Consider the following 25,938-nt stretch of genomic DNA (forward strand, 5'->3'; position numbering starts at 1 on the left):
AAGTGTAGGAATGTACCTCAGCAACAACCATTGCACAAGCAGTCTTTCCTATTATTATTATTAGTTAAGTGTGCTGGACTGTGTCAGGATGGGGCCTTTCCTTTCGATTTAAAATGTTTTGATAATTTAATATGTTGTAAAATACCAGATTTGCTGAAAGAGACTTTATACTCATTTTTCAACTCTGGTTAGTGTTGAATCTTTTTAACACCTATTCTCAGAAAAAAGTTCCAGAGGAAAGTAGGTGATTTAGAATAAAAAACCACTCAATTTCAATATCATGTACATTGTGACTAATTTTGTAAAAAAGAAGACAGGCATGACAATACCAAAAGTACTGAATCTAACAGTGTCCGTGGTAGCATGGTGGTAGGTGGGATGATTTCCTCCGTTTTCACAACCTTCTGCATTATGGTTATATTCTATTCATGGGGAAAACATTCAAATTACAACTTTTTAAAAGATAAAATAAAATTGATGGTGGGCATCCTAACCCAAAGAGGTTTATCTCAGTTAAGACAGACGCTGCCTTTGTCTAAGAGAATCATCAGTAGTGTTTTCCTTTAGCGAGGCACCTACGGGATAGCAGTACCCATTTTTTAAGCTAGGAGGGCATCTGTGTTTCACAAACCCACGTCCTACTTTTCCTGTGCAGACTGAAGCTCTCGCCAAGCCCTTCTTCCCGTGTGACCGTGTCACGAGCATCCTCCAGCCGCAGCGTGCGCACGACTAGAGGAAAACGGAAGCGAGTCGACGTGGAAGAGTCGGAGGCGAGCAGCAGTGTTAGCATCTCTCATTCCGCTTCAGCCACTGGGAACGTCTGCATCGAAGAGATAGATGTTGATGGAAAGTTTATCCGCTTGAAGAACACTTCTGAACAGGTGAAAAGCAGGCCCATTTTTCTCCCCAGCAAGGCTTTGCTGATTGGTGGGCTATCTTGCAATTGTAATAAAACCTCAGCAGTTACATGGATTCGGTAGTCTTCACTTAAATTCATGAAGAAAATACAAATTAAAGTAGGAGGGGGAAGAAGAGTGGATGCTCTAAAGATTTTCTTCGTTAGCCCTTTACAAAAGAGCCAGGGCTTCCCCCCCCCCCCCCCCCCGCCGCCACTTCTGGCCATTTTGTCGCAGCGGCCTTCCTGAGGATGAGTTACTGTTCCTCCCTGCCCCACCCAGATTTCTGAAAAACTTGGAGTGTGGATGTAAGTGGCGGATATTCTCTGTGAAAGGAAGGAAATGTGAGCCAGACTTAGATATATGCAGACGGTGTTTTCCTCTCTAAATGAATGAATGAACAGATGCTAATGATTTAACTTATATCAAGAATAGTATTAAGCCCTGTCTTAAAATTATTTGTTTAAAAGTAAACATAAAATATTTGAGGGAATTGTGGAGTTTCGAGCTGGGGCTTTAAGTGGTGAAGGTTCTGTCTGACTAGGCCTCGTGAAGCTGGGGCTCCGGGGTGTGAGATGATGCTGGAGGCAGGTCTGGGGTGCGAGGGCATGAACACTGTCTGGCACATGGAGGAAGAAACAATTTGGATGGGCAAAGGAGCAGTGGCCGTTCTGATGCTGAAGAGAACAGGCCCTCAGCCTCAGCCACGACTTAAACTGCTAAAGAACAGAGTAGCCTCTGCTGCTCCATTGTTATAGTTTGGCCGTGTTTCAGAAGGCGCACAGCCCTGCTTGGAGCTGTTCTGAGGCTGGCTCTCAGCCTGGTTTATTCTTGTCTTTGAATAAGGGCTGTGCGCCAGGGGAGCCGACGCCTTGACGTCCTGTGCCTTTCTTCAGCTGTCAGGCAGGTCTGGGCGGCCGGGGGCCTCGAGGTGGCCCTTGGCCCTGGCTGCTGGTGCCACTCACCGTTTGTGAGCCCTTCTGCTTTTAGGTGAGGGAGTTCAGTGTGGCCAGAAGTGGTCCAGATGCAAAAGAGAAGAGACGTCATTTCTTCCTTCTGTTTCTAAGCTTAAATTAATCAAGTTTTAGATATTTATAATTATGACAAATGTGAATTTAAAAGACCCACGTGAACTTAAAACACCCCTTTCTTCCACTTTTGCCCTCTTTAAAATTAAGTATCTTAATCATTTAAGCTGCAACATTGTCAAAGTTACTGTTTTTGCTGAATGACAAAGCCATATTTTCATTTTCTAATAGGAAAATATGAATAATATGAAGTAAATCATAAAGCTAGATTAACTACCTGTATAGATTCATTTATTTGATTGTTCCATAATTCTATATTTGAAGTGACCTTTTTTAATTATGTTTTGTGAATAGGATCAACCAATGGGAGGCTGGGAGATGATCAGAAAAATTGGAGACACATCAGTCATTTACAAATATACCTCAAGATACGTGCTGAAGGCAGGCCAGACTGTTACAGTAAGTGAATTTGTTCATCATTGAACTTCATTGTCTTACCTAACTGTTAAAGTAATTCAAGAAAATTTTTGGCTTAAAGAGAAGCATTTTAAAACTGGGCATTAATAATGTCTTTGACATTATTAGGGATTGTACATGCTGTTAAAGATTTTAAAAGTTTTGTTTTTGAAAGTGACAATTGTCTACTAAAAGTAAAGAATTGATCTATGAATTCTTTTTATTTTGTCTATGCTAGTAGTTATAAAACCGCTGCCTCTCGACTTAGCATCGTGGCCCAGGGGAGTTCAGCAGGCCCTGCCGGGCATCAAGCACAGTTAGGAAGGCAGCCTGTGCGAGCCGGGGCTGTGCCATGGGGCAGCAGTTTGTAGTCTCGGACGAGCCTCAGAACCAGTGTTGCTGGTGCCCAGGCCCCGCCTCACTTTTAGTCACCATTTCTCGTGTTGGGATAGGGACCTACTTATGTTTTGTTCTTTATTTTTACTTTCAGAGACAGGGGAAGGGAGGGAGGGAGACATCGATTGGTTGCCTTTTGTACGAGCCAGAACCAGCAACCCAGGCATGTGCAGTGACTAGGCATTGAGCCAGTGACCTTTTGCTTTGCAGTACAACACCCAAGCAACTGAGCCATGCTGATGAGGACCTACTTGTGTTTTCAATAGAAGTCAGTTGGTGATAGGCACTGTCGTATGGAGTCAGTCCTTTAAAACTTAAAACGTTAGCGCAAGTTATATGTAGTTTTTACATAATGTCAAAGGTTCTAGACTTAGAAAGATGGGCCATGTGCCATTCTGATTCTATTTTGAGTTCTAAATGGTTTTCTATGTGGTTGACATACCACATCTTCAATAGTTACTAAATATCATTTGCTCACTTTTTAGAGAACACTTCATAGATCAGATACAAGGTTTCTTTGCCTTTTCTTAGTAAGTAGATTTTGCAGACAATAATATATGTTATCTTTGATAGTGATTTTCAAGAAGTCACTATTTTTATCCTAAAGAATGTAGAGATGACTGTCTTTATCGATTCTTTTTAAAAATTATTAAACACGTTTTACATTTTGATTGATATAAACCTTAGTGTATAAGATCAAAGGCTCAAGAGGTTAGAACTTCTCTTTTAAAAAGTATTCATAGAGCCTGATGCCACATTGTGAAAATATCAGATGCTAATTTTATAATAATGAGAAAAAATGGGAACAAATGTCCTAACAACATTATCCTTTCTTCTCCTTAGTAGTTACTATAGTGAGAGAAAATTGCTCAGTCGTGTATGTCTTATGGAAACTGCGTGATGTAGTGGAAAGTAGCTAACATTTTAATTCAGAAGATTCAGATTTCAGAGTGCTCTCTATCTCTTAAAGTAATGGGAAACCATTATGCCAATCATCTGCGTTTCCCACTGCCTGTGGTTCCGCAGGGACTGAAATAGAGACTAGTCTGTAGGGCTAGTGGAGAACTCAATTATAATACAAAATAACGCAGTACATGTTTTTCCCTAGTCGGTAGCATTAAATGTGAGAAGTTTTTTGGAACATCGTAGTAGTTGTAAGTGATTGTTCTATAAAATCGTAGAAGGCAATAATAGCAAAGATGAGCTTAAAACTCTAGAACAGAAATAAGAGAGCTACATATGTAATTTTACACTTTCTCATAGCCACATTTTAAAAAAGTAAAGAAATATGTGACATTAACTTTGGTACTGCATTTTACCTAGCTCAGTCTAACCAAAATATTATCATTTCAACATGTGATCAATATTAAAAAATGTGTCAGATATGTAACTTTTTTTCAAACCGCGTCTTCCTGCTTGCTCGTGTCCTTCCAGCAGGTCTCAGTCTGGACCACCCTGTCTGGGTGCTCATGAGCCACATACAGCTGCATATTGAACAATTTTTGGTTAAATTAGCCTAGACCAGTCGTCAGTAAAATGACTGATACCTTGGTTATTATTCACACCAAACCAGCTGTGTGATTCCACGTGGACCAGTGACCAGCGATGCTCGCAGTTAGGAATACACTGCTGTTCCACTTTGATCCGGCAGGTGCCCCCTGGGCCTTTGCGTTTATCATGCAGGTGGAGGCTTGGAAGCTTCAAGCGAGCTTCTAAAGAGGAAGGACTCTCCTAATCAGGAATTTGTACGGTTTTTTCCCTCATTTAAAAATATCCCTGCCTATACCATCTCCAGTCTTCTTTTGCCATCAGATTGCCTGTGTTCTGTTGTAAAAAAATTTATGGGTTAGAGAACTTTCCCATTTCCGTGTGATCTTTAGAAAGATCAGGCTGCTGGCAGTATCCGTACAGGTGAGGACACTGAGGTTCATAGAAATGCAGTGCTCTGTCCTGGATTCAGACCTGCACTTTCTAGTCTAATGTTTTCTCCGCTTCACCCGCACTCTTCTGCCAACAAATACATTAAAAATATGGCAGGATTTTTCATGCTGTTGAGAAGGAAAAATCTTTGTTTTGCCTATTTCAACGGCAGTCATGTTATCCATTGACTGCTGGATGATGTGTCCATTTCCTGTATTTTTTTTGAAGCTCAGTTTCACACACTCCGTAGTGTTGTGACACTGTTCCTGGTTAGAGACATACCAGTTTCCATGAGAATTCTCCATAGGCTTTTTGCTATATAGAAGGTTTGAGAGAAGTTAGTCATCTCCTCAATTTCTGCTGCAGGCCACTGGAGGACAGATACTATGGGAGGGGGTCGAAGGCTCCCTTAACAGGAAGGTGGGCCCATAAAACCCATGGAATAATAGAGTGGCAACACTGAGAGCTCTTATTCACTGAGTGGGCCAGCCACTGTATGCGCGTGATTACTTGTTCTTGATGATAGCCTCACATTTTAAAGGTACCATTTCTGTTCCATGGTATGGAAGACAAAAATAAGGTCACTTTCTTGAGGTTGGCGGACACGTAGAGGAGCTAGGATGTCAATGTGAGCGACTTGACTTCAGAGCCCTGTGTCATCATCATTTTCACTTACCAGATGAGGAAGCTGAAGCAAGCCTAGATAAGTTCTGTGGCTTCTCCTTGACGCTGCTACTTAACACAGCAAGTCTGAAGCTAGGACACAGTTCTGAGACATAGAATCAGTCCTGTGAGCTAGTCAACTCATAATGTTGTTGGCACTGGCCTATGGGATAGCCGGGTTCTGAGTAGACTGATGGCCTTTTTTTTCCCCCCAGATCTGGGCTGCAAACGCTGGTGTCACAGCCAGTCCTCCGACAGACCTCATCTGGAAGAACCAGAACTCCTGGGGCACTGGTGAAGATGTGAAGGTTATACTGAAAAATTCTCAGGGAGAGGTATGCCACTGCATCAGGACCACTTCCATGTCCATTTCACCCAGAAGTTTGTCACAGCAAATGCGATTGCTTTGCAAAAGCCAAATTGAAATACAAAGTTAACCGATTGCTTAAATTAGACCCAGGCCGCCTGAGGCAGACTTCAGATTGTAGGAATGAGATATGAGTGCATAAGGACTGTTACCCCTGGGGTAGGGTTGTTACCCCAGGCCCTAGACTCTCCACTGCACATTGGCTTTGTGCCTTTATGCAAGTTTCTTCACCTCTCTTAGTTAAGACCACACAGATGAGGTAGTATTGATACAGTGAGAATAATATAAGTGAAACAGTCCTGGGAGATGTGTCGAACAGCATCTGGTCTCTTACTCAATGGTCATGTTTTTAATCTTGCCACCAAGCTCTCAGTATTTGTGACATTTGGGGTTTGAAGATTGTGGAGTTTGAAGATCTATGTGATGTGTATGTTTTCAACATGTCAGTCCCAACATTCTTGCTAAAGAACCTTACTTGTCCCCAGCTGTCAGGTAAGTCACTGTGCTGCCCCCACCATACACACACACAAGCGACGGACGTGTCTGGGAAGGACGGCGTGGTCTCGGGTCAGACCGCAGTGCCCCGTGGGGCTTCCTGCTCTCCTCCCGGCGAGCCAGGTGCAGACCTCGGGCCCTCGGGCCCTGCACCGCGCTGGTCAGGTTGTCCCCTCTCACTGGAGTCACAAGTACCTGGAGGGCACGGACCCGTTCTGATTTATTTTTGGCAGTATGCCTGATACATAATAGGCATTCAGTAAGAATTTATTGGATAAATTTTTTAAAATATATCAAACATGGACCCTCACTTAAGTTCAGAGAAATAAAGTAATTAACAGCATTCATTGCGGGCTCTGAGGTATTTCCGCAAGAAGCCCTGTGCCTGGCCACCCTCCCGCCCATCCCCACTGCGGACACCTGCTGACGGCTCTGTGGAAGGAATTCACTGAGGAGTGAAGAGTGGCTCTCGTCTAAGACCGAGGCTGTGGATGACACGGCATCCGAATTTCTTCTCTGTAGACCTCAGTGTAGCTGCGTGATATTGTTGGCCAATCTGACAGTATAAAACCGATGATTTTATACTGAGGGAATTCACCTCCAAATACTAGCTGGGTTTTCAGGGTGGGGGAGTGCTTACAAAATGCTTTCAGTAATTCACAGACTTCAAGGTGCTGGACATTCCTGCTCTCTGTACAGAATCAGAAGCTCTTGCTTGCTTTGCTGCCTTTGGCACTGGGATCCTTCCCAGCTGTCGCTGGTGCTGCCACAGAAGTGCTGGAATTACTGTGGCTCCTGTGCTGCTCGTCACCCCAGTAACTGAAATTGGCAGCGTACACGTCTCTTTCAAAACATTGTTATGAATGGTGACTTGCTTGGGTTGAAAAGCACTATTATAAGGTGGATGAAATAGACTTTTGTGAGCCTTGGACTCTAGTTACCATCCGTAACTTGCCATTTTTTTCTGTGTCAAAATGTGTTCCAAGTGAGCAGTAACCTAAACAGGAGGATATTTGGAATGCAGCGGGTTTAAAAGCCCACACAGCAGCTACAATGATGTGAACAAAGCAGGTACCATAACATGGGATATGCCTTGAGGTAGTGTTATTGGTGATGTTTCCAGAAAGCTAACTGAGCTCTTACTTCCCTTCATACTTCAAACCACCAACTTTCAGACCTTTTAACAAACTGTGGCTTCCTGCTTGCTAGGCTTCATTACAGGACTTGTGTCGGAAGCATAGGCAGTATCACGACATAGTTACTTATTTCAGAGGAGTACTTTTGGCACCTGTTTATTTAATGCTGTAAGACCATGATTATTAGTAGGTCCCAGACCATATTGCAACAGTCTATAATTACCACTGTAAAGACCACTTTTCTGTAAGATTGAAGTTAATTGGTTTAAGTCAGTTTAATTTTCTACGTATATTTTCTTCTTGCTGAGTCATTGAAAGTATCAGAAAACCCAATGAAAGCCAGTTAAACTGGCCTTAAAATAATAGGAATCTGTGGGTTCATGAAACCAACAATCCAGAGATACTAGCCATCTGTCGGCTTATGCAGTGTCCACGAGCAGCGTTCTGTTGTCTCTGCGTCCCCAGTGGCCTCCCAGCTGGTCGCTCTTCAAGGCGCATGGTTTCAGACTGGCTTGGGTGGGAGAGGGCACCTTCCCGGGCAGGCCCTTGTCCTGGGCTTCAGTCTTAGAGAACCAGCTCGGGTCACATGCCCACCTCTCAACCAGTCCTAGAGTCAGGAGGACAGAGTTGGTGGAGTTGCGTCTCCTTCCCTTGCCATAGCTGGGTCACACTCACCTCCTTGTGACGCACACCTCTTCCATGGGAGAGATGAGTATCCGGGGAAACTGGGGGTTTTTACTGAGAAATGAGGGAGGGTGTGCTAGATGATTAAAAACAGCAAATGTCACGATGATAAATAAAGTGTTTATGTATGAGGGGAATGAAAAAATAAAGCACTGTCTCTGTGCCTTGTAGAATATGAGCATAACTGGAACTTTTGCGTATGCAAGTGATTACATGTGTATACAGAGGCATCAGAGCTTAACAGTCAGCTCCTCCATGAACAAAAACTGCCCAGATTTGTGGCATTTACTGATTTGCGTGGTATAACTGCTCCCACTGTGGAGGTTTCAGGCGACCAACAAGCCGTCTGGAGCATAGAGGTGTGGCGAGACGAGCACACTAGCTGCTCTGGGAGCCGGTCACTGCACGGCCATGGAGGCGGGTGTGCTGGCTGTGCCTGGGCCGCCCAGAGTGGGTCTGTGCAGAGACCGTGCCCGCCTGCCGTTCAGGGCACTCACAGGGCTGGGTGTCTTGCTGAGAGGAATTATTCTGGTAAAGACACTTACCTCTATTATTTTTCTGTCTAAATTTTGAGGCAGTATTTAGCTCATTCCTTTTCTGTACAGGCTTTCTACATTAGAGTAACTGGTTTTTGAGTGTTGGCAGATGAGAAGTGCTTACCTGATGGCTCGCATGAAGAGTAGTTATGTTGAAGTCATTAAAAATTAGTCCAGTCGGGCGAGTTGCTGTTTTCTAAGCCCCTCATCTGAGGCCGATGTCTTACTGCCTCGTGGGCTTTAGGAGCCAGCGTTTCCACGTGGATGTGCACACTGGGCACGGCTGCTGGAGGCTGGAGTATGAGGGTTCTGTTAACAGGTTTGGACTCTTTGCCCCTTATTTTAAGATGAGGTGAAGAAACCTGGGTACTTAGAAAGCTTTTTGAGAATCTTTTTTGTTTTGCATGCTACCATTTCCCAATTGATATCTTGGTTCAAATAATTGTAATTGATCTAAAGATTTACATGCTTTTTAAAAAAATAGTGTTAATTTGGTTAAAGCGGGCAGATGCTCATGAAAATGGCTATTTGTGTGTTGCAGACATAGACCGATTGCACAGAATTGAAATTTCTGGCTGAGAGACTCAGAATAGTTCATCTTCCCTGGCCCTGCAAAAAAAAAAAAAAATCAAAACTCCCCACGAAATACTGTGCTACCTTATTTTATTCACAGATTTATTCTTGGACATATTAAAAAATGAAGTCTCATTTCTGTGACACTTTTGATTTTCTCCTTCTGCCATTTGACACTAGCTGACCTGTGTCAAACGGCAGATACGCTTTCACTGACATTACTTTGGCGTCTTGCTCTTCCTCCAAAGGAGCTGTCTTTCTTGAGTGATCTTAGCACATGGGACACAGTAAAATGAGATGCTTGGCAGAGCTCTCTGGCGCACTCATTTACTTGCTGCCAGGTCATCAGCTTAGCTCTGTGCTTAAACCAGAAAACAAAAACAAACAGTGCTGCAGTTATGTGAGCCAGCAGCCTCTACGGGAGAGTCATCTGTTTTTGAGCCTTTTGGTACAAAAGGAAGTGGTTTCTCTGTCCCACTGCCAGGCAGTGACAGGAGGTCTGTCCTATATGTGGAATACAGTGCATATAGCTCCACTAGTATGTTGTCAGTAAACAGTGCCCACTGGTCTTGATTCCATTTCATTCCAGAGGAGCCGCTTGCTGAAGAAATGAAAGGAGCTCGTCCTTCTCATCTCCCTGGGTAGCTGGTCCCGGTGCTGCCCCAGTCCCTGAGACCGCAGCAGCTGGCCCGAGACTTCATTTTATCCAGCATTTATTTAGCGCCTTCTCTTTGCTTGGAGCCAGGCGAGAGCTTTATACTCAGTATTCCTGTTGAGTGTGAAAAGAATTTAGTGTGCCAGATCATTTATAGAATTCTTAGTGGCAGAATGGGATGAAAAGCAGTGGAAACTTCTCAGTAGGCGATTCAAATTGGGTACCAGTAGCCCCCCTGCAGGGGGGCTATTGAAGATCTAAGAACTGCTACTAATTATGCAAAAACTTCCTGTTCAGCAGCTAAAGCTACTGATAAACTACTTAAAATTTTTTTAGCCCTGATGTAGGAATGCTATTTCTTAAACTTAAGTAAAGATAAGCTTCCCCTCCCTCTCAACCTTTGTGATTTTAAGTGTGGCTTTAACTTAACACCAAACTACTCTTGCTTTTAGGAGGTTGCTCAGAGAAGTACAGTCTTTAAAACAACCATACCTGAAGAGGAAGAGGAGGAGGAGGAAGCAGCTGAAGTGGCTGTCCAGGAAGAATTCCGCCCACAGGTATTACTTCAGTATATTTGTTTTTAGTTCTATTAACAGAATTACATGTGAAGAAAAACCAGTAGTGGAGTTGGGTTTTTCCTTGAACTTGGTGAGCCAGCCCAGCGGTCTCCAAGTGGGCTTTGTTTTTCCTGAGGGCACATGTACAGTAGTACATTAGGGTCCTGCAAGAACACAATGCCTGCCTTTTCAAAATGTTTTTTCTCATTATATCCAATTTCAGTTTTGTCTTTTATTTTTTACTATACATAATGTTATGGTAGGACATGCATAACACTTATGAATAAGTATATATATATTAGACTGCATGCTTAAACTTATTTACCTAAGGGTTCTGTGATTGAGAAACTTATATCACTAAGTTAGAGTAAGTATCTGCATGTAAACTTAAAAAAACAGCAATATTCAAATTCAGTACAAAATAAAGTTGTTACTATATTAAGTTCCTAATCATCTAATTTTAAATTAGATTTTTAGCTGATGCTTGGGTTTTTGAGAGGCCTTGAAATAAAGAAGTTTCCCATTTGAGTTTAATTAATTAAATTGGAATTATTAATAATTAATGAGCCTTCAGTTTATATTCTCAAGCTGTTTGAGTCTGATCATTAATCAAAATTCCTATTCTTATAAAACTTTGTCTTTAGATTTAACTCTGGTTGTTTGCTTTATTAGTCGCAATCCTGCTCCAAATGAACATCATCTTATGTGTTTGGTCCCCACTGTTGGGAGCCACTTTAGGTGGGTTATAGGAGGTAGAATGAGTTTTTGGTTGGTTACTTCATACATTTCAGGGAATATTTAAGAACAGATACTTTAGACTTGGCTTCACTAAGAAGCCAAGCACGGGATCCATTTCCTGCCCTTAATGAGAAGGGTTATAATGACTAGAAGTAAAATAACAATGTAAGATAGATTAAGGTGCCAGACCAGTGGCTCAGACCATGAGGGGTAGTAGGTCAGACGGTGGAGAATGCTCTCTGGGCCTCCAGGATAGTTGAGAAGAACCTTGGGAAATATCCTTGTTCAGTATTTTGAAGGATGGGCAAGTATTTGGGTATGAGAAGCAGGTGATGATGATCCGAGGGTGTTTGAATTATTTGTTTTTGCATTAAAAAAATCACCCCAGTACTTAGTGGCCTAAAGTATCATTTCTTACTTCCTGTGATTCTGTGGTTCGGGCTCTCAGCTGGGCAGTTTTTTGCTCTGCGTGATGGAGACTGCAGTTAACCATGCAGCTAGCTGCATTCAGTAGAGCTTGGTTTGGTTGGGGCTGGAATGTCCACCATGTCTCTTTCCATGTGGCTTTTAATCACTCGTTTAGCTCAAGCTCTGCAACATGGCAGCTGGCTTCCAAGAGGGTGAAGACAAAGAGCACTGGATCTCTTCAAGGCTAGGTCCATAACAGGCTATGTGAAGGGTGGCAAAGAATTTGTGACAATCTTTAATTCATTGTAGGGGGTATGGCAAGACTTAAGCACAGGATACGTCGGTGCATCCAGCTGCATTGTAGGGTGTGTGAGCTAAGCAGAGTTGGAAGGTGGGTGTCAAATCGACATAGTCCGGAGTGCCCCAGGCAAGTAGCTGCTGCACACCTTGGAGCAGAGCAAGACACTGAAACCACATCAGAGACATTGACTCTGGAAGGGAGATTGCGGAGACTCTGAGGGATTATTTAAATGGAGATTTGTTAGGCCCAGTGGCTGAACTTGAAGATGAGAGAAGAAAAATAGAGGTTAAAGATATACAAAGTTTTAAGCTTGTGTGATCAGAGGAAATAATGATATCAAGGTTCAAAAGCGGGAAGAGGGAAGGGCAGATCAGCTCGTTGGACTTCGCATTAGAGAATGAAGCCAGTTGCCTTGCGAATTGACGAGGTTTTTTGGTGACGTTCGCATTTGAGGATGAACCCGGCGCAGATGCTTCAGGATGTGACAGTTGATCCAGCTGCATGTTCTCGGGCGGGGTTGTTCAGGATGGCATCCACCCACCCGTCTGGTTCACAAGTTATACTCCCACAAGGATGTTAACGGACAGTGGTTTCCAACTTCAGTTGCATATTAGAGTTACTTAAAATTAGGAGCTTTGACATTTTATATAAATGGATTCTCATTAAATTGATCTAGGGACCCACATTAGGATTTTTTAAAGCTCCTTGGGATCTGAATGTGCAGCTGCAGGCGAGAGTCCCTGTCCTGGCAGCTGCTGGAGTGTCTGGGGAGGCGCCCCAGGAGATGGTTAAAGGGGACAGTGAGAGGACAGGTCATGCAGATCCGCAGTGCCTCTTACTTTAAAATACTGTGATCCACGTTCTCAGTGCGGTCTTTTCTTTCTGTTTTCTTCATCAGGGAGCCCCGAGAGCATCTGAAAGAAGCTGTGCAATTATGTAAACTTCTCAAGTCAACTGTCTTCCTTGAAATAAAAAAAAGTATGGTAATCCTTACCTACATACAGTGCAGAGCCTTCTCCGAAGCACAGAATATTTTTATATTTCCTTTATGTGAATTTTTAAGCTGCGAATATGATGGCCTTAATTTCTTTTTTTGACACTGAAGTTTTGTAAAAGAAATCATATCCATACACTTTGTTGCAAGATGTGAATTATTGACACTGAACTAACTGTACTGTTTGGAAAGGGTCCCTCAAATTTTTTTGGCATTTTTTTGTATGTATGTGTTTTTTTTTTTTTAAGTTCTTATGAGAAGAGGAGGGGAGGGTCAATAAACCACTGTGTGTCTGGGCTTAATCTGAAGATTGCTCTCCTGGATTAGCAATCTGCTCTTGATTATCCTCTGCTACATATAACGGTGCTGTGAGGGAGGGGGGAGCATTTTTCAATGTACCGGAATTTTGTAATGAGATTTTTTGTAATAAACAATCAAGGCTACAATTTTTTTTAATAGAAAAGAGAAATTTTGTAAGATGGCAATATTAACCTAATCATGTAAGCACTCTGGATGAAGGATTCCACAAAACTTTGTTTTATGGTTACTTCTCTTACATTTTTAATTTTCGAGGGGAAGGGGGGAGGGGGCGGGGGAGGGTTTCTCTTAAAATGCGTTAGTCGTGGGTTTTTTTTAAGATAGTGTAACTTGCTTAAATTTCTTATCTGACATTAACAAATAAAAAGCTGTTTTAATATTAATCCACTGTCTTTTTAAACTTGTGCTCAGAGCTTTACGCTTTTTAGCTTAAGTAACGATATAAGACCTTTCCAAACAGAAACGTGGGTCAGTGGGGAAAGACACTGAGGAAGACACTCCTTTCAGAGGAAAAATGGGAATTTTATTTCTAGAACCTAGATTTACTGTCTTAAAATAGGGAAATGAAACTGATTAAAAGACTCCTTTTAGAGGGTTGCAGTTCGAAGGGTGAGAAATGCAGGTAGGCCTGTGCCGTGGTGGGGTGCCTTTGTCAGGCACGGGGTAACTGTGGTGTCATTTGTTACGGGCTTTAGAAGTTGTCTTGTGATTGCTTTAGTTACGTGAGTTCATTTTGTAGGAATATCTGGACCATACCTACCAGATGGTAACATTTCAGAAGCTAACCCCAAGTCTGTTTGCTTTCCTGCTAAAATATTCCCGCAGTGAGCTGCGCAGACTACCAGCTTTCCCCTGCAAATAACTCACAAAGTCCCAGCATCACTGCGCTCTGCAGATTTACGGCACACTCTGGTGCCGTCACGGACACAAGATAAATGCTGGGTTAGGAAGTCTGTCTGCCGAAGCAGGTGAAATGATAACTTCTCAATGCAGATTTATCTTCCGAGTGAGGCTGGCAAGGCAGCGTGCGGCCACACTTGATTGTGAAAAATGTTGCCACAAGATGGGGTTCTTGTCATCAGAATTCACTCCAGTACTTGGTTGCTGGACAAATTAAGTTATAGAGACCAACACTTTTTGAATTAGTTCAGAATTAAGAAAAATTGGCAGTCGTGATTCTGAAGAGTAGTATATACCCTAGTGAAATTTCGAGTAAAGTTTTCTGCCCCGAGATGAGTGGGCAGCAGATTGTGGAGTCAAGTCCCACCGACACACCCGAGACTAACTGGACGTTCCGGAAAGCAAGCTGCACCTCCAGGCTCTGCGCCGAGCCCTGGAGAGGCCGTAGCGCGCGCTGCCTCTGCGCATTCAACGTGTCTCCTTGTCAACGGACCTTAACGAGATAGCGTATAAAATTGCATATTGAACTATTTTATAACAAGCACGAGTCCCTCACCCAGCTTTTGCATTTTTGTCTTCAATTATGTTTCACCCCTAGTTTTACTCATTTATTTTTGTTCCTCACGTTCTGCTCTGAGTTTTCATGTAAGAAAATTCTGCATGTTCTCGTTTTGTTGACTGTTATCTCATCTCCATGCGCTGTTACTCCCTTCTGGGATTTCTCTTAGACTGCTCTTGAATTTGTCCTTTTTCATATGTTTTAGATTTCTCAGGGCTGTGTTCTCAGTAACTGCTTTGGATTTACCTCACTGATGCTGTTCTGAGCCCTGTACTCCGTTTGCTCTGTGCCGTCGGGTTTCTAATTTCATTCGCGCTTTTCATTTCCGAAGCTGCCTTTGATTCTTTTTCGCACTTGTCTGCTCTTTTTTTCAACTTATTTTTTATTATCGTTTCTGCGTGTTAAAAGTTACTGTAACATATTCATGTTCTATCTCTAATTTTTTTTCTTGAGTTGGGGAGGGGTAGCTGATTTTTCTGTTAGCCACACTTCTGGCTGCCCCACGGGGTTTTGCTCCGTCGCGGGGGCTTTTAGCGCTGTGAGCTCATCTTCAACTGGTCCACATCCCAGGGTTCTGATGGTGCCGCTACGGAGTAATTTGGGGTTCGGACCTTTTACCGCGTGGTAGTGAAAACTCACGGTGATGCAGCTCATGGGTGCACTCTCCTGCGAAATGACCACCTCCCTGAGTCCAGGCGAAGGAAATCGGCCCTGGCTCCGGGCTGGCAGGCAGCGGCAGGTGGGGGAGGCGTGGGGCGCCGCTCCGCGCTTTGTTGGCGCGCAGGCAGGGGGCCAGCGCCTCTCCTCCACCGGACTCAACATCTTGGCCCTGGCCCCGGCCCCGGCCCCAAGGCTCCCGTTCCAGATTTCCACTTCAGGTCTTTATTCCTCTGTGATGTCTGGACATTTCTTGTTTTCTTAAGCGAGGCTCTGTATTACAACAAACATTTCATTCTACTTGACCAGTTTTATAGTAGAAGGAGGAAAGGGTTGTCCCTGCCAGTGGAGCCCGCTGTCATTTACTTGCCTATGTGTATGTTTGTAAGAGAGATGTGATTGTCCTGAGTCGTGTTCCTCTTGGTTTCACTCTTACCCTGTCATCAAATCTTAAATCTACAAGGAAATGCATTTGAATGCCTCATCTTTCTCTGGCCAAAAGACATGCTAAAAATGAAATGAGAAATTGAAAAGAATCTTTAAATAATCTGTGCTTCTGGATCATTGACTTCTGAACAAAATGCCATTCTTTCTAGTTCTTTTGCATGAAGTAATAGCAGCATGGATGTAAATTTTGGGAAGTACCACCACAGGAGAGTGTGGGATTTCAAACTTGAACCCTTGAAGTAAGGTCCTGGTATTTCCATAACATTTACTTGGTAAGACCCAGAATTCTGAAGTAGGGGCCAAATCTTCTTCCCTACCCTACCCCTACCTCTTACCCCCCTAAAAAAAAATCAGGCGCGCCAAAGGAGACAGTATTTGGGATTCTGTATTTCTGCCATTTGCCTGCCTTACCATAGGGACATTCAGAGCCAAATTCATGGGAATGAGGAAAAATATTTAGGCAAAATACATGTGAAAGTCGCAGAATTTGTATTTCGAGTTGTTGGAGAGGAAGCTCCGTTTTAACAGCGTTGAGTGGGAAGAACAGTTAATGAGGAACAGTCTGGGGCGTGGATGCACCTCTGCTGCTTCGGAGGGTCAGGGTGAGGGCAGAGAGTAACAGGAGGGCGACTGTCGCCGCCGCCGGCCCCGGAGACGCGCGCATCAGACCGCGTGTGGAGTCACTCCGCTTCCTACCCCCGCCCGCCCTCCACAGCAGCGTGTTTCCCCCGCTTCTAACAGCACAGTAAATCCTGTCGTCCTCCGACATTTCCCCAGCAGGGGACAGCCTGTTCATTACCTTAATTACTTTATAAGAATAAAACACACTCGCCCAGATTTCCTACGAGAGTGCTTCCTCCACAGACCTGAACTGGGGTTTGGGTTAAAGGCCAGCCAAGTTTGTCTCAGAGAAATGCAGCTCCTGCTCCACCCCAGTGGCTTTTATGCTTCCTTTGGCGGCGTGTGCCTTCCCTGTACTGTGCATTTTCTTAAACATCAGTGTTGATTTCTTTGACTTAAAACGAGACAGTCTCTTGTCTCTCAAGCCTTCTGTTGTGACCCACCGGCCCACGGCTGGTGGACCCCGACCCTCTCTGCCGCCGTGGTTTCTGCCCGCCTTCCGACCTCTCCCCGACAGTTCTAATGGCCTGCAGGGGCCTTCACTAGCATTTCGTTTTCCTTAGTGCTGGGGACTCCATCTGGATAGTTCTTTTCAAACTGCCTGCTTTGACTTGTTGAGCGCATTCAGGTGTTTCCACAGTCCCTTCTGTGTAGTCCTCTGTCCCATGATGGAAGTTTAGCCGCAGGCAGGTGCCAGCTGAAGTGTCCACTGTGTGGCCACACCAGAGAAACGTCTCTCGTTGTGCTGAGCAGGTCTCACCTGTGGCAGAAACGCTTTCCAGCTCAGTGGCTGCGAGTGATCGCCAGAGGACATGTTTGCTATCTAGCGTCCCAGACCTCTTCCCAGACAGCGTCCCAGACCAAGAGTCCCAGGTCTTTGTTCCCTCTTTTCCCTTCGCTTTTTCTCCATTCTTTACCCTGGAGCCAGGGAGCCGCCCAGCTCACACCGCCCTTTAACTGCTTTCTGACCGGGAACCTGGCAGCGGGTGCCTTCTCATCCACAGCGGGATGGGGGCCAGGCCCGGGCGGAGACCCAGCCCTCCTCTGTGCTGCCGCTGCCCGCTCCTTTGTTCTGCCGCCTTCCAGTGGGTGTTAATAGCGACTGAACCCAGACTCTTTCCGGGGCCAGATTTTTCTGTGAACCATTTTCCCGGCTGCCTGGTTAGATCATTTCCTCAAGTTTTTGTCCTGCTAAAAGAAAAATAGTTAGGAAATTTGAGCCTTGGAAAAAACAAGAGCTGGAAACATTCACTGGATGCCTGTTGGCACAGTTCTCATGTTTCTGTGTCATGCAAGAAACGGAGGAGGCCCGACCGAACCGTGACAGGTACAGCCACGGGCCACCAAGAAAGTGGGGGCTCATGTTTACAGATGGGGGGGGCTTTTGTGGAGAAGGAAGTGTTAGGGCACCAGAAGGGGGTGTTTGGGGTGACTCAGGGTGACCTCACACCAGGAATTCCATGCCTGCGGAACCTTCGGGGACCCTCTAGAAGCTGGCCGGGGGGCGGCTCTGGAAAGACGGGGCTGCTCTGACGCTCCGTGGGGAGCCCAGAGTCGCATGTCGGTCTCTTCCTTACGTGTGGAGCATTTTCATACTCACGGAGGAAGAAAAGCAGCATATGACCCCAAAACAGAGAGGACGAAGGGAGAAAGCACACTCAATGTGCACAAAGCCGGTGGTTGCCGCACCTACAGCTTTCAGAACTTGGTGGTTGAGGGGTGCTGTTCTTGGTCTGCAGATGGGATCACTGGCCCGGAGAGCGTGTCATTTCTTCACTCAGGCACTCCTCCGACTGTCCACTGGGGGGTGTGGTTTTGCCAGGCGCTGCCTAGCAGAGAACAAGGGGTACCAAGACCGGAGCCCCACTTGTTTTCTTGGGAACTCAGTCTGATCACACACAGGACTCTGTGGCTGTGCCTATTCTACCACCCCAAGCAGCTATCCGAAAATAATTTACATCGTTTACAGACGAAGAGTGCTACTCATTGTCAAGATGAAGGGGGACAATTCCAACTGTCAGATCATCTCCAAATCCCTAGTTTAAATCTAGGTTCTTTCTAATGTTATTCAGATTAATGGCAAATGTAATAAATGTCATTTGCACTGTGCAATTTAGAAAATGCTTTCACCCTTTGTGACAGCGTAGACAGAACTGGAGAGCACTGTGCTAAGTGAAGTAAGCCAGTCAATGAAAGACAAATTTCATATGATCTCACTTATAAGAGGGACCTAATGAAAAAAATGAGCAAAATCAAACCAGAGGCATGGAAACGTGGAACAGACTGACAGCGACCGGGGGTGGGGAGTCATGGTGGAAGGAAGGGGAAGGGTCTAGTCAAGAACGTGTCTGAGTGGCCCATGGACGTGGGCAACAGTGTAAGGATGGACCGTAGGAGTCGGGGGTGGGCTGGGCAGAGGACGGCAAATGGGAAAAAAATTAGGACAACTGTAATAGAATAATAATAAAATATTTAGTAAAAATAAATCTGCTTGCAGAAAAAAAGGAAATGCTCTCACGTAGATTTGCCAGTTTGAGCTTCTCAGCTCCTGAACTTGGGACTCAGTCGGGAGCTGTCCAGGGAATCTTAAGCTCTCTCACCGGCTCCGTCCTCCTCCCACGGCGCCGCGCTCTGCCAGCTCAGCCAGCAGCGAGCCTCCGCCGGCGGGCGGCCCGTCCCCAGCTGGCTGCCCTTCAGGACGTGCTTTCCTGGACGTGGGGGAGGAAATGAAGTGTTCTGATTTAGAAGTCTCCTGTGGGGGACAGTCACCATTAGTAGGCTGAAGTGAGGAGGTGGAGGACCCGACAAGAAGTTAAAAGCAGCTTGGGCCTCAGTGAAGCAACATGTTAGTCACATATCTGGGAGTTGTTTACACTGACCCAGAGGATGTGCTAGTCCACCCTGGTTATCTCAGTGGGCAGTGGGGGAGGGCTGTGAATAACAGGAGTAATTGGAACGGTGATTCAGCTCCGGTTAGAGAGGAGGTAAAAAATGTTTTTAATGATGGAGAATTAATCATTGTTTAAAACATGCCAAGTAGTCTAGTCATGGGTCATGTCCCAAACTTGAACTTGCCCACGTGCAAGGGCCTTCCCCACAGACAGGCCGCGAAGGGAGTGAAGAGCAGCAAGGTCTCTGCCCTTGGACCAGCTCCGTGAGTGGAAAGCTGCTGCCACAGGTGGCAGTTGGTGACACTCAGTTGTTGTCACTTAGTGGTGTGGCCCTAAAAAAGCGAGCATTCCTGCTTCTCAGTTTCTTCATCTGTATCTTGAGACTAAAAGTCCTATTACAGAGAGATGACGGGAGAAGTAATGAGGCCGCGTGGAAACACCACACCAACACAGTAGGTCTGGGCGAGTAGGAAGTTAAAGCTGATGATTGCTTCCAAGTTTCTGACCGGAGGAACTGGGAAGTAAGGCCAGACTTCTCAAGACGAAATGGCACACTGTCCGCTGCTGTCAGTGTGTCCGTCCACAAGTGAGAGCAGTCTTGGTCAGAGTTAATGCTCCTGGCCAACTGAGTGGGCAAACAAGGAGGGCTATTGAGAATACTGGCAGCACCACATTAACTCATGTCACGAATAAATATTAACTCAGCAAACATTTATTAAGCACTTACTAAGTACCCTGCTGTGTGGTAGGCACTGGCCATAGAATGTAAAGGGGAAGTAAAAGGTCATCTTGCCCTCGTCCGATGGAGCTCACAGCTCAGCGGGGCATTGATCTGATAACCTCACAGATGCAGAAACCTCCACCGAGCTGAGTGTGCTTCTGACAGGAAGGTACCGGGCCCCGACCGGTGTGGCTCAGTCAGTTGGGCATCGCTGGTTCGATTCCTGGTCGGAGCACACGCCTGGGTTGCTGGTTCTGTCCCCAGTATGGGCATGTATCTCTCACACATCAATGTTTCTCTCCTTCTCTTTTTCCCTGCCCCTCTCTCTAAAAATAAATAAATAAAATTCCTGAAGGGAAGGCACCTCGGACAGCAGGTGTCGGGATAACTGGTCTCTGGTGAAAAATGGCCGTTAGGAAAGACTTGTTTTTGGAGGCTGAGTTTCAGAAGATGACTCTCCCCACCTCGGGAGAACTCAGCTGCACAAGCTCCCACAGCCCTGGCAAGCGCGACTGCACTGTGTTCAGACTCTGTGACTTCCTGCTGGGATTATTGGCGTGCACCGCAAACTGTGACCGCCACCTTGCATGGTATTAGCTGAGGGATCAGCAGGTAGCCCTCAGGGCCATTTTGCACCAGCCCTGGGTCCACACCCAGACTCCAGCCAGGGCTCCTTGGGCGGGTGGAGGGAGACCGATGGTGGGGACGAGGGGCCAGAGCCGTCACATCCTGGCAGGGCGCCACAGGCCTGCAGCCCAGGCTCCTTGCCTGCTCTCCCCCGTGGTCCTGGACCTGACCTTCAAGGGCCCGGGTTAGTCGACGTGCTTCTGTGTAAAGGGGGCATGCCGAGGTCTCCCAACCTCTCCACGCGGGCAACAGCAAATCCAGGGTCCCCCTGCGGCTCCCCGAGACGTGCCTCTGCTGCTGTAACATCTGGGACTGGGGCCGGAGCCTGGGAGCACCTGGAAATTTGGAGTTTCTGGGTCAAGAGCTGCCCAAAGACAGACTCTGTGTGATATTTGCAACGAGAACTCATACCTGAGAGGCGCTCATAACGCACCTCCCTTCCTATCTGACACCTGACTGGAGACACGTCACAGCAACTCTCAGTCTGATGAATAGCAAGATCTGCTGTTTTCTTTTTTTTTTCCTTTGAATATTCTAAGAGGGAAGTGGACTATTTCTCAGTCAAATGCTTCAGAATGTGCATGGGGATTTTTCCATTTTAGACAAATGTCGGCTCTCCCCTGAGCAGTCTCTATTGTACTGATTTGTTCCAAACCACTTAACATGTTCGTGGTGTGGCTAGTCTCTGCCGTGTGGAGCTGCGGTGTCCCTGTTGGAGTCTCTCTTTTTCTGGCAGGAGGGAGGCATTTGTGAATTCTGTCAATACTTGCGGAAGGCTGGCCACTTCGCTTCATTTGTGCCTACTGTTTAAAACCAAAGACGACAGTGACTGTGGAGATGCCCCGGGCATGTGGGCTCAGATGTGAACTAGAGAGGATTTCTGAAACAGGTTTGGCAGTCACTCCTGAGTTTTCCACGGAGACCCAAACATGGACAAAAGCTTTTGGCCCGTGCCAGCTGGCCACGAGTCTCTTCCCACGGTTTCCCGGTGCGGGGGGTGGGCGGACTGCTGGGCGGGAGCCGCCCCCCTGCATCTTGGGCCTGGAACTGTGACAGCAGGGCCTCACTTGTCCTTCCTGATGTTCATAGGCTGATTTCAGGTTTTCACTTAAACAAATAATAATCAAGCCTTCGGCTGGGAAACGGGCTGGGCGATTCTCCGGGCAAACCTCCAGCATACTCAAGCAGAGTGCAGCCCAACCAAGGGGGCTTCCCTTCTCCAGACTTGGGGTTGCCGGAAGAAGGAACTGGGTCCCTGGCAGCTCTTCCCCAAGTGAGCGATAGAAGGTCGGCGAATACTGAGTTACGAAGTGCGGGAAGGCAGTTGGGAAGTCATCCTTGGCCCGTGAATCCTAAGTTACAGTAACGCGATCAGACCTTCAGAGGGGTCCCACAGGGCACCGGGACATTCCTAAGCAACCCGTTTTGCAGTGTGTTTTCTTTAGCAGACTCAGGAGGCAGCAGCTGAGCTGATGTGGATGACTTTGGATGGTTACAACCGGGAAACACATCAATGCTCACTGATGCTGTCTCTGGGGGGACCAGGAAACCGACAGGATTCCAGAGCGAAGGGGCAGGCGGAAAAGTGCACATATGCGGCACCCACTCACTGAGCTGCATCATATGGCAAATCGTCCCCATCTGGGGGCGTGTGACCTCTGTTATGTTCAGAAGAGCTAGCAGGATGCTGTGCAGACAGATGCATCCTCTTCTCATCTCTAATCCCCTGACCCAAGCAGGGCGTTCCACCACTTCCCTGCTCCTCCCTGGGTCTGCTTGTTGCTTCTCACGGCTGCTGCCTGGTTCTTTGCCCGCCCCAAACAACCTTGTTCCAGGCACCTCTTCCTCGGGTGGGGCTGAACTTAGCCACCTGAGTTGTCCTTGGGAGTGTGGGAGGGGGAAAGGAGGGGACGACGGGGTTTCAGAGGACTTCACCTTGACATATGCTGATACTGACAACCCAAGTGTTGGCCTGGCCCTGGCCGAATGGCTCGGTTGGTAGGAGTCTTCAGTACATGATCAGGACACATACCTAAGTTGCAGGTTCTATCCCTGATCCAGGTGAGTACAGGTGGCAATGGATCACTTTTTTTCTCTCACACCAATGTTTCTCTTTCTTTCCTTTCCTCTCTATAATCACGAAAACAAACAAACAAAACATATTCTCGGGTAAGGATTAACAAAAATGCTGGTCTGGCACAGGGTGGCCACGCACGCCATCCTGTTAGTGTGTGTGTGTGTTAATGTGCGCGCCTGCACACAGGAGTGTGGACATGGGCGTGGGCTTGTGTTATCTGGTTCAGAATGACATCTTAAATAGGTCAGTTTTCCTCTAGGAGAGCAACCCTGTGTTTGGTCCTCTGCCTAGATGTTTTTAATTCACTTTGGACAATGACAAGGTTTGATTCACAAAGCTTTCATCTCTCGCCAGCCTTTGGGTGGCAAATCTCTGTCCTGCCCTGGGACCCGCCCTCCTTGCCCCAGGTTGGGATGGATCACGGAGGATGTGCCCTTGTGGTGGCTGCTCCGCCTGCCTGCCTGGGGCAGCCCAACACATGGCGGGGACGGCTTTTATGGTCCGGAGCGGGAGCGGGGGAAGTCTTGCTCAGGGCAAAGCTGCCGGCCCCTGAGCGGCTCACTGGGCAAACAGCGGGCATCCTGCATTTCTCGTTCTGACCTTGTGACACGGGTAGAGAACACCGAGAACGAGCGGATGGAACTCATTCCCGTCACCGCTGAGCCGCAACCCACCACCTCCAGATCAAAGCCAGGCGTGTGCACGTGCACCGCACGTTTCATGAACGTAGGGGCCAGGCCTCCAGGCTCCAGGGAGCATGTGGCCACTCCCCCTGTTTGCAGAGAGCACAGGCTGCCGCACCTCAGTAGCAGGACTGTCTGATCGGGTCAGCCTCCGGTCTCAGCAGGTGCCGGGGCTTTTAATTGGGTGCTCTGAGGCCAGGGGGCCAGTGTTTACGCTTCCCTGGTAGTCTCGTGATTTTGTTTTGTTTTGTACATTTGTTTTTTTTTCTGATTCAGGATCCAAACATGCTACATTTGTTCATATATTTAAAATTTTTCTAAATATATTTATTTTTAAGGAGAGGGGAAAGGAGAAAGAAAGAGCAGGAGAGAAACATGGATATGAGAGAGAAGCACCATTTGGTTGCCTTTCGTACGCCCCCAGCTGGGGACCTGGCAGGAAACCTGGGCCTGTGTCCTAACTGGGAATCGAACCAGTGACCTCTCCCTTTGCAGGGTGACGCCCACTCCACTGGGCCACAGTGCTCAGGGCTGGTAATGCATTTTTTTAATACTTCTAAATGAATTGTCCAGCTGAAAGGGTCAATAGTGCTGCTGGTGAGAAGCCCCGCGATGGTTGTCATTTAACAGTTTCTTCATCCCACTCATGCCTTTATACCCATAGTTTGGTAGCAGTGCCGGGTCAGGTTCAGGGTCTGTTTTTATGGTAAGAATGTCTTACAGGTGCCTCTGTGCTTCCTATTGCATCATATCAAGAGGGACATAATGTCAGCTGTTTTCTGTTTTGTCAGGTTAAGAGTGATCTGTAGGTTTGGGCGTTGAGGGTCTGATTCTTCCATTATAAAGTTCCCCATCAGCTAGTGGTTTCAGCATCTTTTAATGGTCAGCGGCATGTGGATTATTTCATTTAGATTCTACAATGTTTCTACCTGTGTACTTCCTCTCTGAAGATCTTTTCTTCATTAATTATACCCCAAGGTACAGTGCACACAAGATACTTTTTAAAGCAGTTATCAAATAATGATTTGGTTCTTTCGCATGCTCCAAAGGTGACTGGTGAGGGTTTTTTTTAAATGTTTTTTTTATTGATTATGCTATTACAGTTGTCTCAGTTTTTCCTCCTTTGCTCCCCTCCACCCAGTTACCTGCTTCCCTCTAGCAATCCCCCACGTAGTTCAAGTCCACGTATTGTGCACCTGAGCTCTTCAGCTTCTCCACTTCCCATATTGTTCTTACCCTCCCCCTGTCTGTTTCCTACCTACCATTTATGCTTCCTGTTCCCTGGACCTTTCCCCCTTCTCCCCCACTCCCCTCCCCACTGCTAACCCTCCACGTGATCTCCATTTCTGTGATTCTGCTCCTGTTCTAGTTGTTTGCTTAGTTTGTTTTTGTTTTTTAGATTCAGTTTTGATAGTTGTGAGTTTGTTGTCTTTTTAATATTCACAGTTTTGATCTTCTTTTTCCTAAATAAGTCCCTTTAGCATTTCAGGGTTGCTGTTTTTTTTTTAATCATTATAAACTCATGAATTTTAACATAGATGATGTGTAGTCGTTACTCTTTGCGATGCTCATACAGTTTCCACCGAGGCTGGTGGGAGCCTGTCGAGTTGTGTCCTGTGTCCTCTGGACACAACCGCATTGGCCTTCCTTGCTTTCTGGTGTGACAAGGTGCTCCAGACTCATCTGATACTCTTCCTGTCCCTGACCTAGAGTTGGACATTTCTCCAGGGAGATCCAATTCTTTTTAATAGGAAAACAGTATTTAGATACCAGAACCAGGTGCATGACAGGTTTTTGAAGACCTTGCATAACAGCCATGAACCTGGAATAGAGGTGCACAGGAGGGACCCAAGCCTTGCACTTGGGCATGGTCAGTGGCCACTGCAATCCCACCAAGTGCATTAAACAAAACAAATCCCACTTGATCCCTCTCAAAAAGGGTGCATGTTCGAAAGTCCTTTAATTTTTGCAGACCTTGCCTGAGTCTGATTCCTAGTCCTTCTCATCTGGGGTGAAGCAGGTTTACTAACAACTGTTAGGCTCTTTCCTCTCACCCTCCCAGCACTGGTTTCTGAGGCAGAAGGTTTGGGCCCAGGATTCTGCAGCCTTCACAGCTGCTCCAGCCACAACTCCCCCCCCCGCCCCCCGCCAGCCCCAGCCCTGCTGTTACATGAGCGCAGAGGGGCTGTGCTACCCCTTCCAGACGGCATGTGCCTTTGGGGAGTTTCTCCTCACATCCAGACCTTCTCATTCAGGACCGCTATAACAGCCATGAACCTGGAAGACAGGTGCACAGGGGGGGCCCAAGCCTTGCACTCGGGCGTTGTGAGATGTGGTTGTGAGATGGTTGCCCACAGGGCTCAGTCCTGCGCCCTCACAGAGACCACAGAATAGATCCACGCGGCAGTCTTAGCTGCTTACCACAGACGCCTCTCACTGTCTCCGTGCTCCTGGGTCAGGCTGCTTCTAGCCCCTTGCTGCTGAGAGGACCTGCAGAGGGTGAGCTCCGAGAGGTGTCCTGTGGACTTCAGGGAGCAGCCCGGCACCCTCGAGGGCTGAATTTGAGACGTGAAATGTGGTTGCCTCTGCTTTTACTAGTGGGTCAGTGAAAAGGAAGGTAGAGGAAAGCCAGAG

The 25,938-nt window shown here is 46.4% G+C and overlaps 1 protein-coding gene across 1 annotated transcript in view; it reads left to right on the forward strand.

Annotated features, from left to right (window-relative positions):
* Positions 1 to 13,249, forward strand: part of LMNB1 (lamin B1) — a 48,278-nt gene extending 35,029 nt beyond the window's left edge. Inside the window, exons 7-11 of the mRNA XM_037138220.2 lie at positions 656 to 881; positions 2,279 to 2,383; positions 5,575 to 5,694; positions 10,258 to 10,362; positions 12,708 to 13,249. Coding sequence (XP_036994115.2) covers positions 656 to 881; positions 2,279 to 2,383; positions 5,575 to 5,694; positions 10,258 to 10,362; positions 12,708 to 12,749 — 598 coding nt within the window. The 3' untranslated portion in view covers positions 12,750 to 13,249. The remainder of the gene's footprint in view (positions 1 to 655; positions 882 to 2,278; positions 2,384 to 5,574; positions 5,695 to 10,257; positions 10,363 to 12,707) is intronic.
* Positions 13,250 to 25,938: the final 12,689 nt, after the last annotated feature.

This window comes from Artibeus jamaicensis, unplaced genomic scaffold (assembly GCF_021234435.1).
Source record: "Artibeus jamaicensis isolate MK-2021 breed Jamaican fruit bat unplaced genomic scaffold, CSHL_Jam_final contig_402, whole genome shotgun sequence".
NCBI classification, from domain to species: Eukaryota; Metazoa; Chordata; class Mammalia; order Chiroptera; family Phyllostomidae; genus Artibeus; species Artibeus jamaicensis.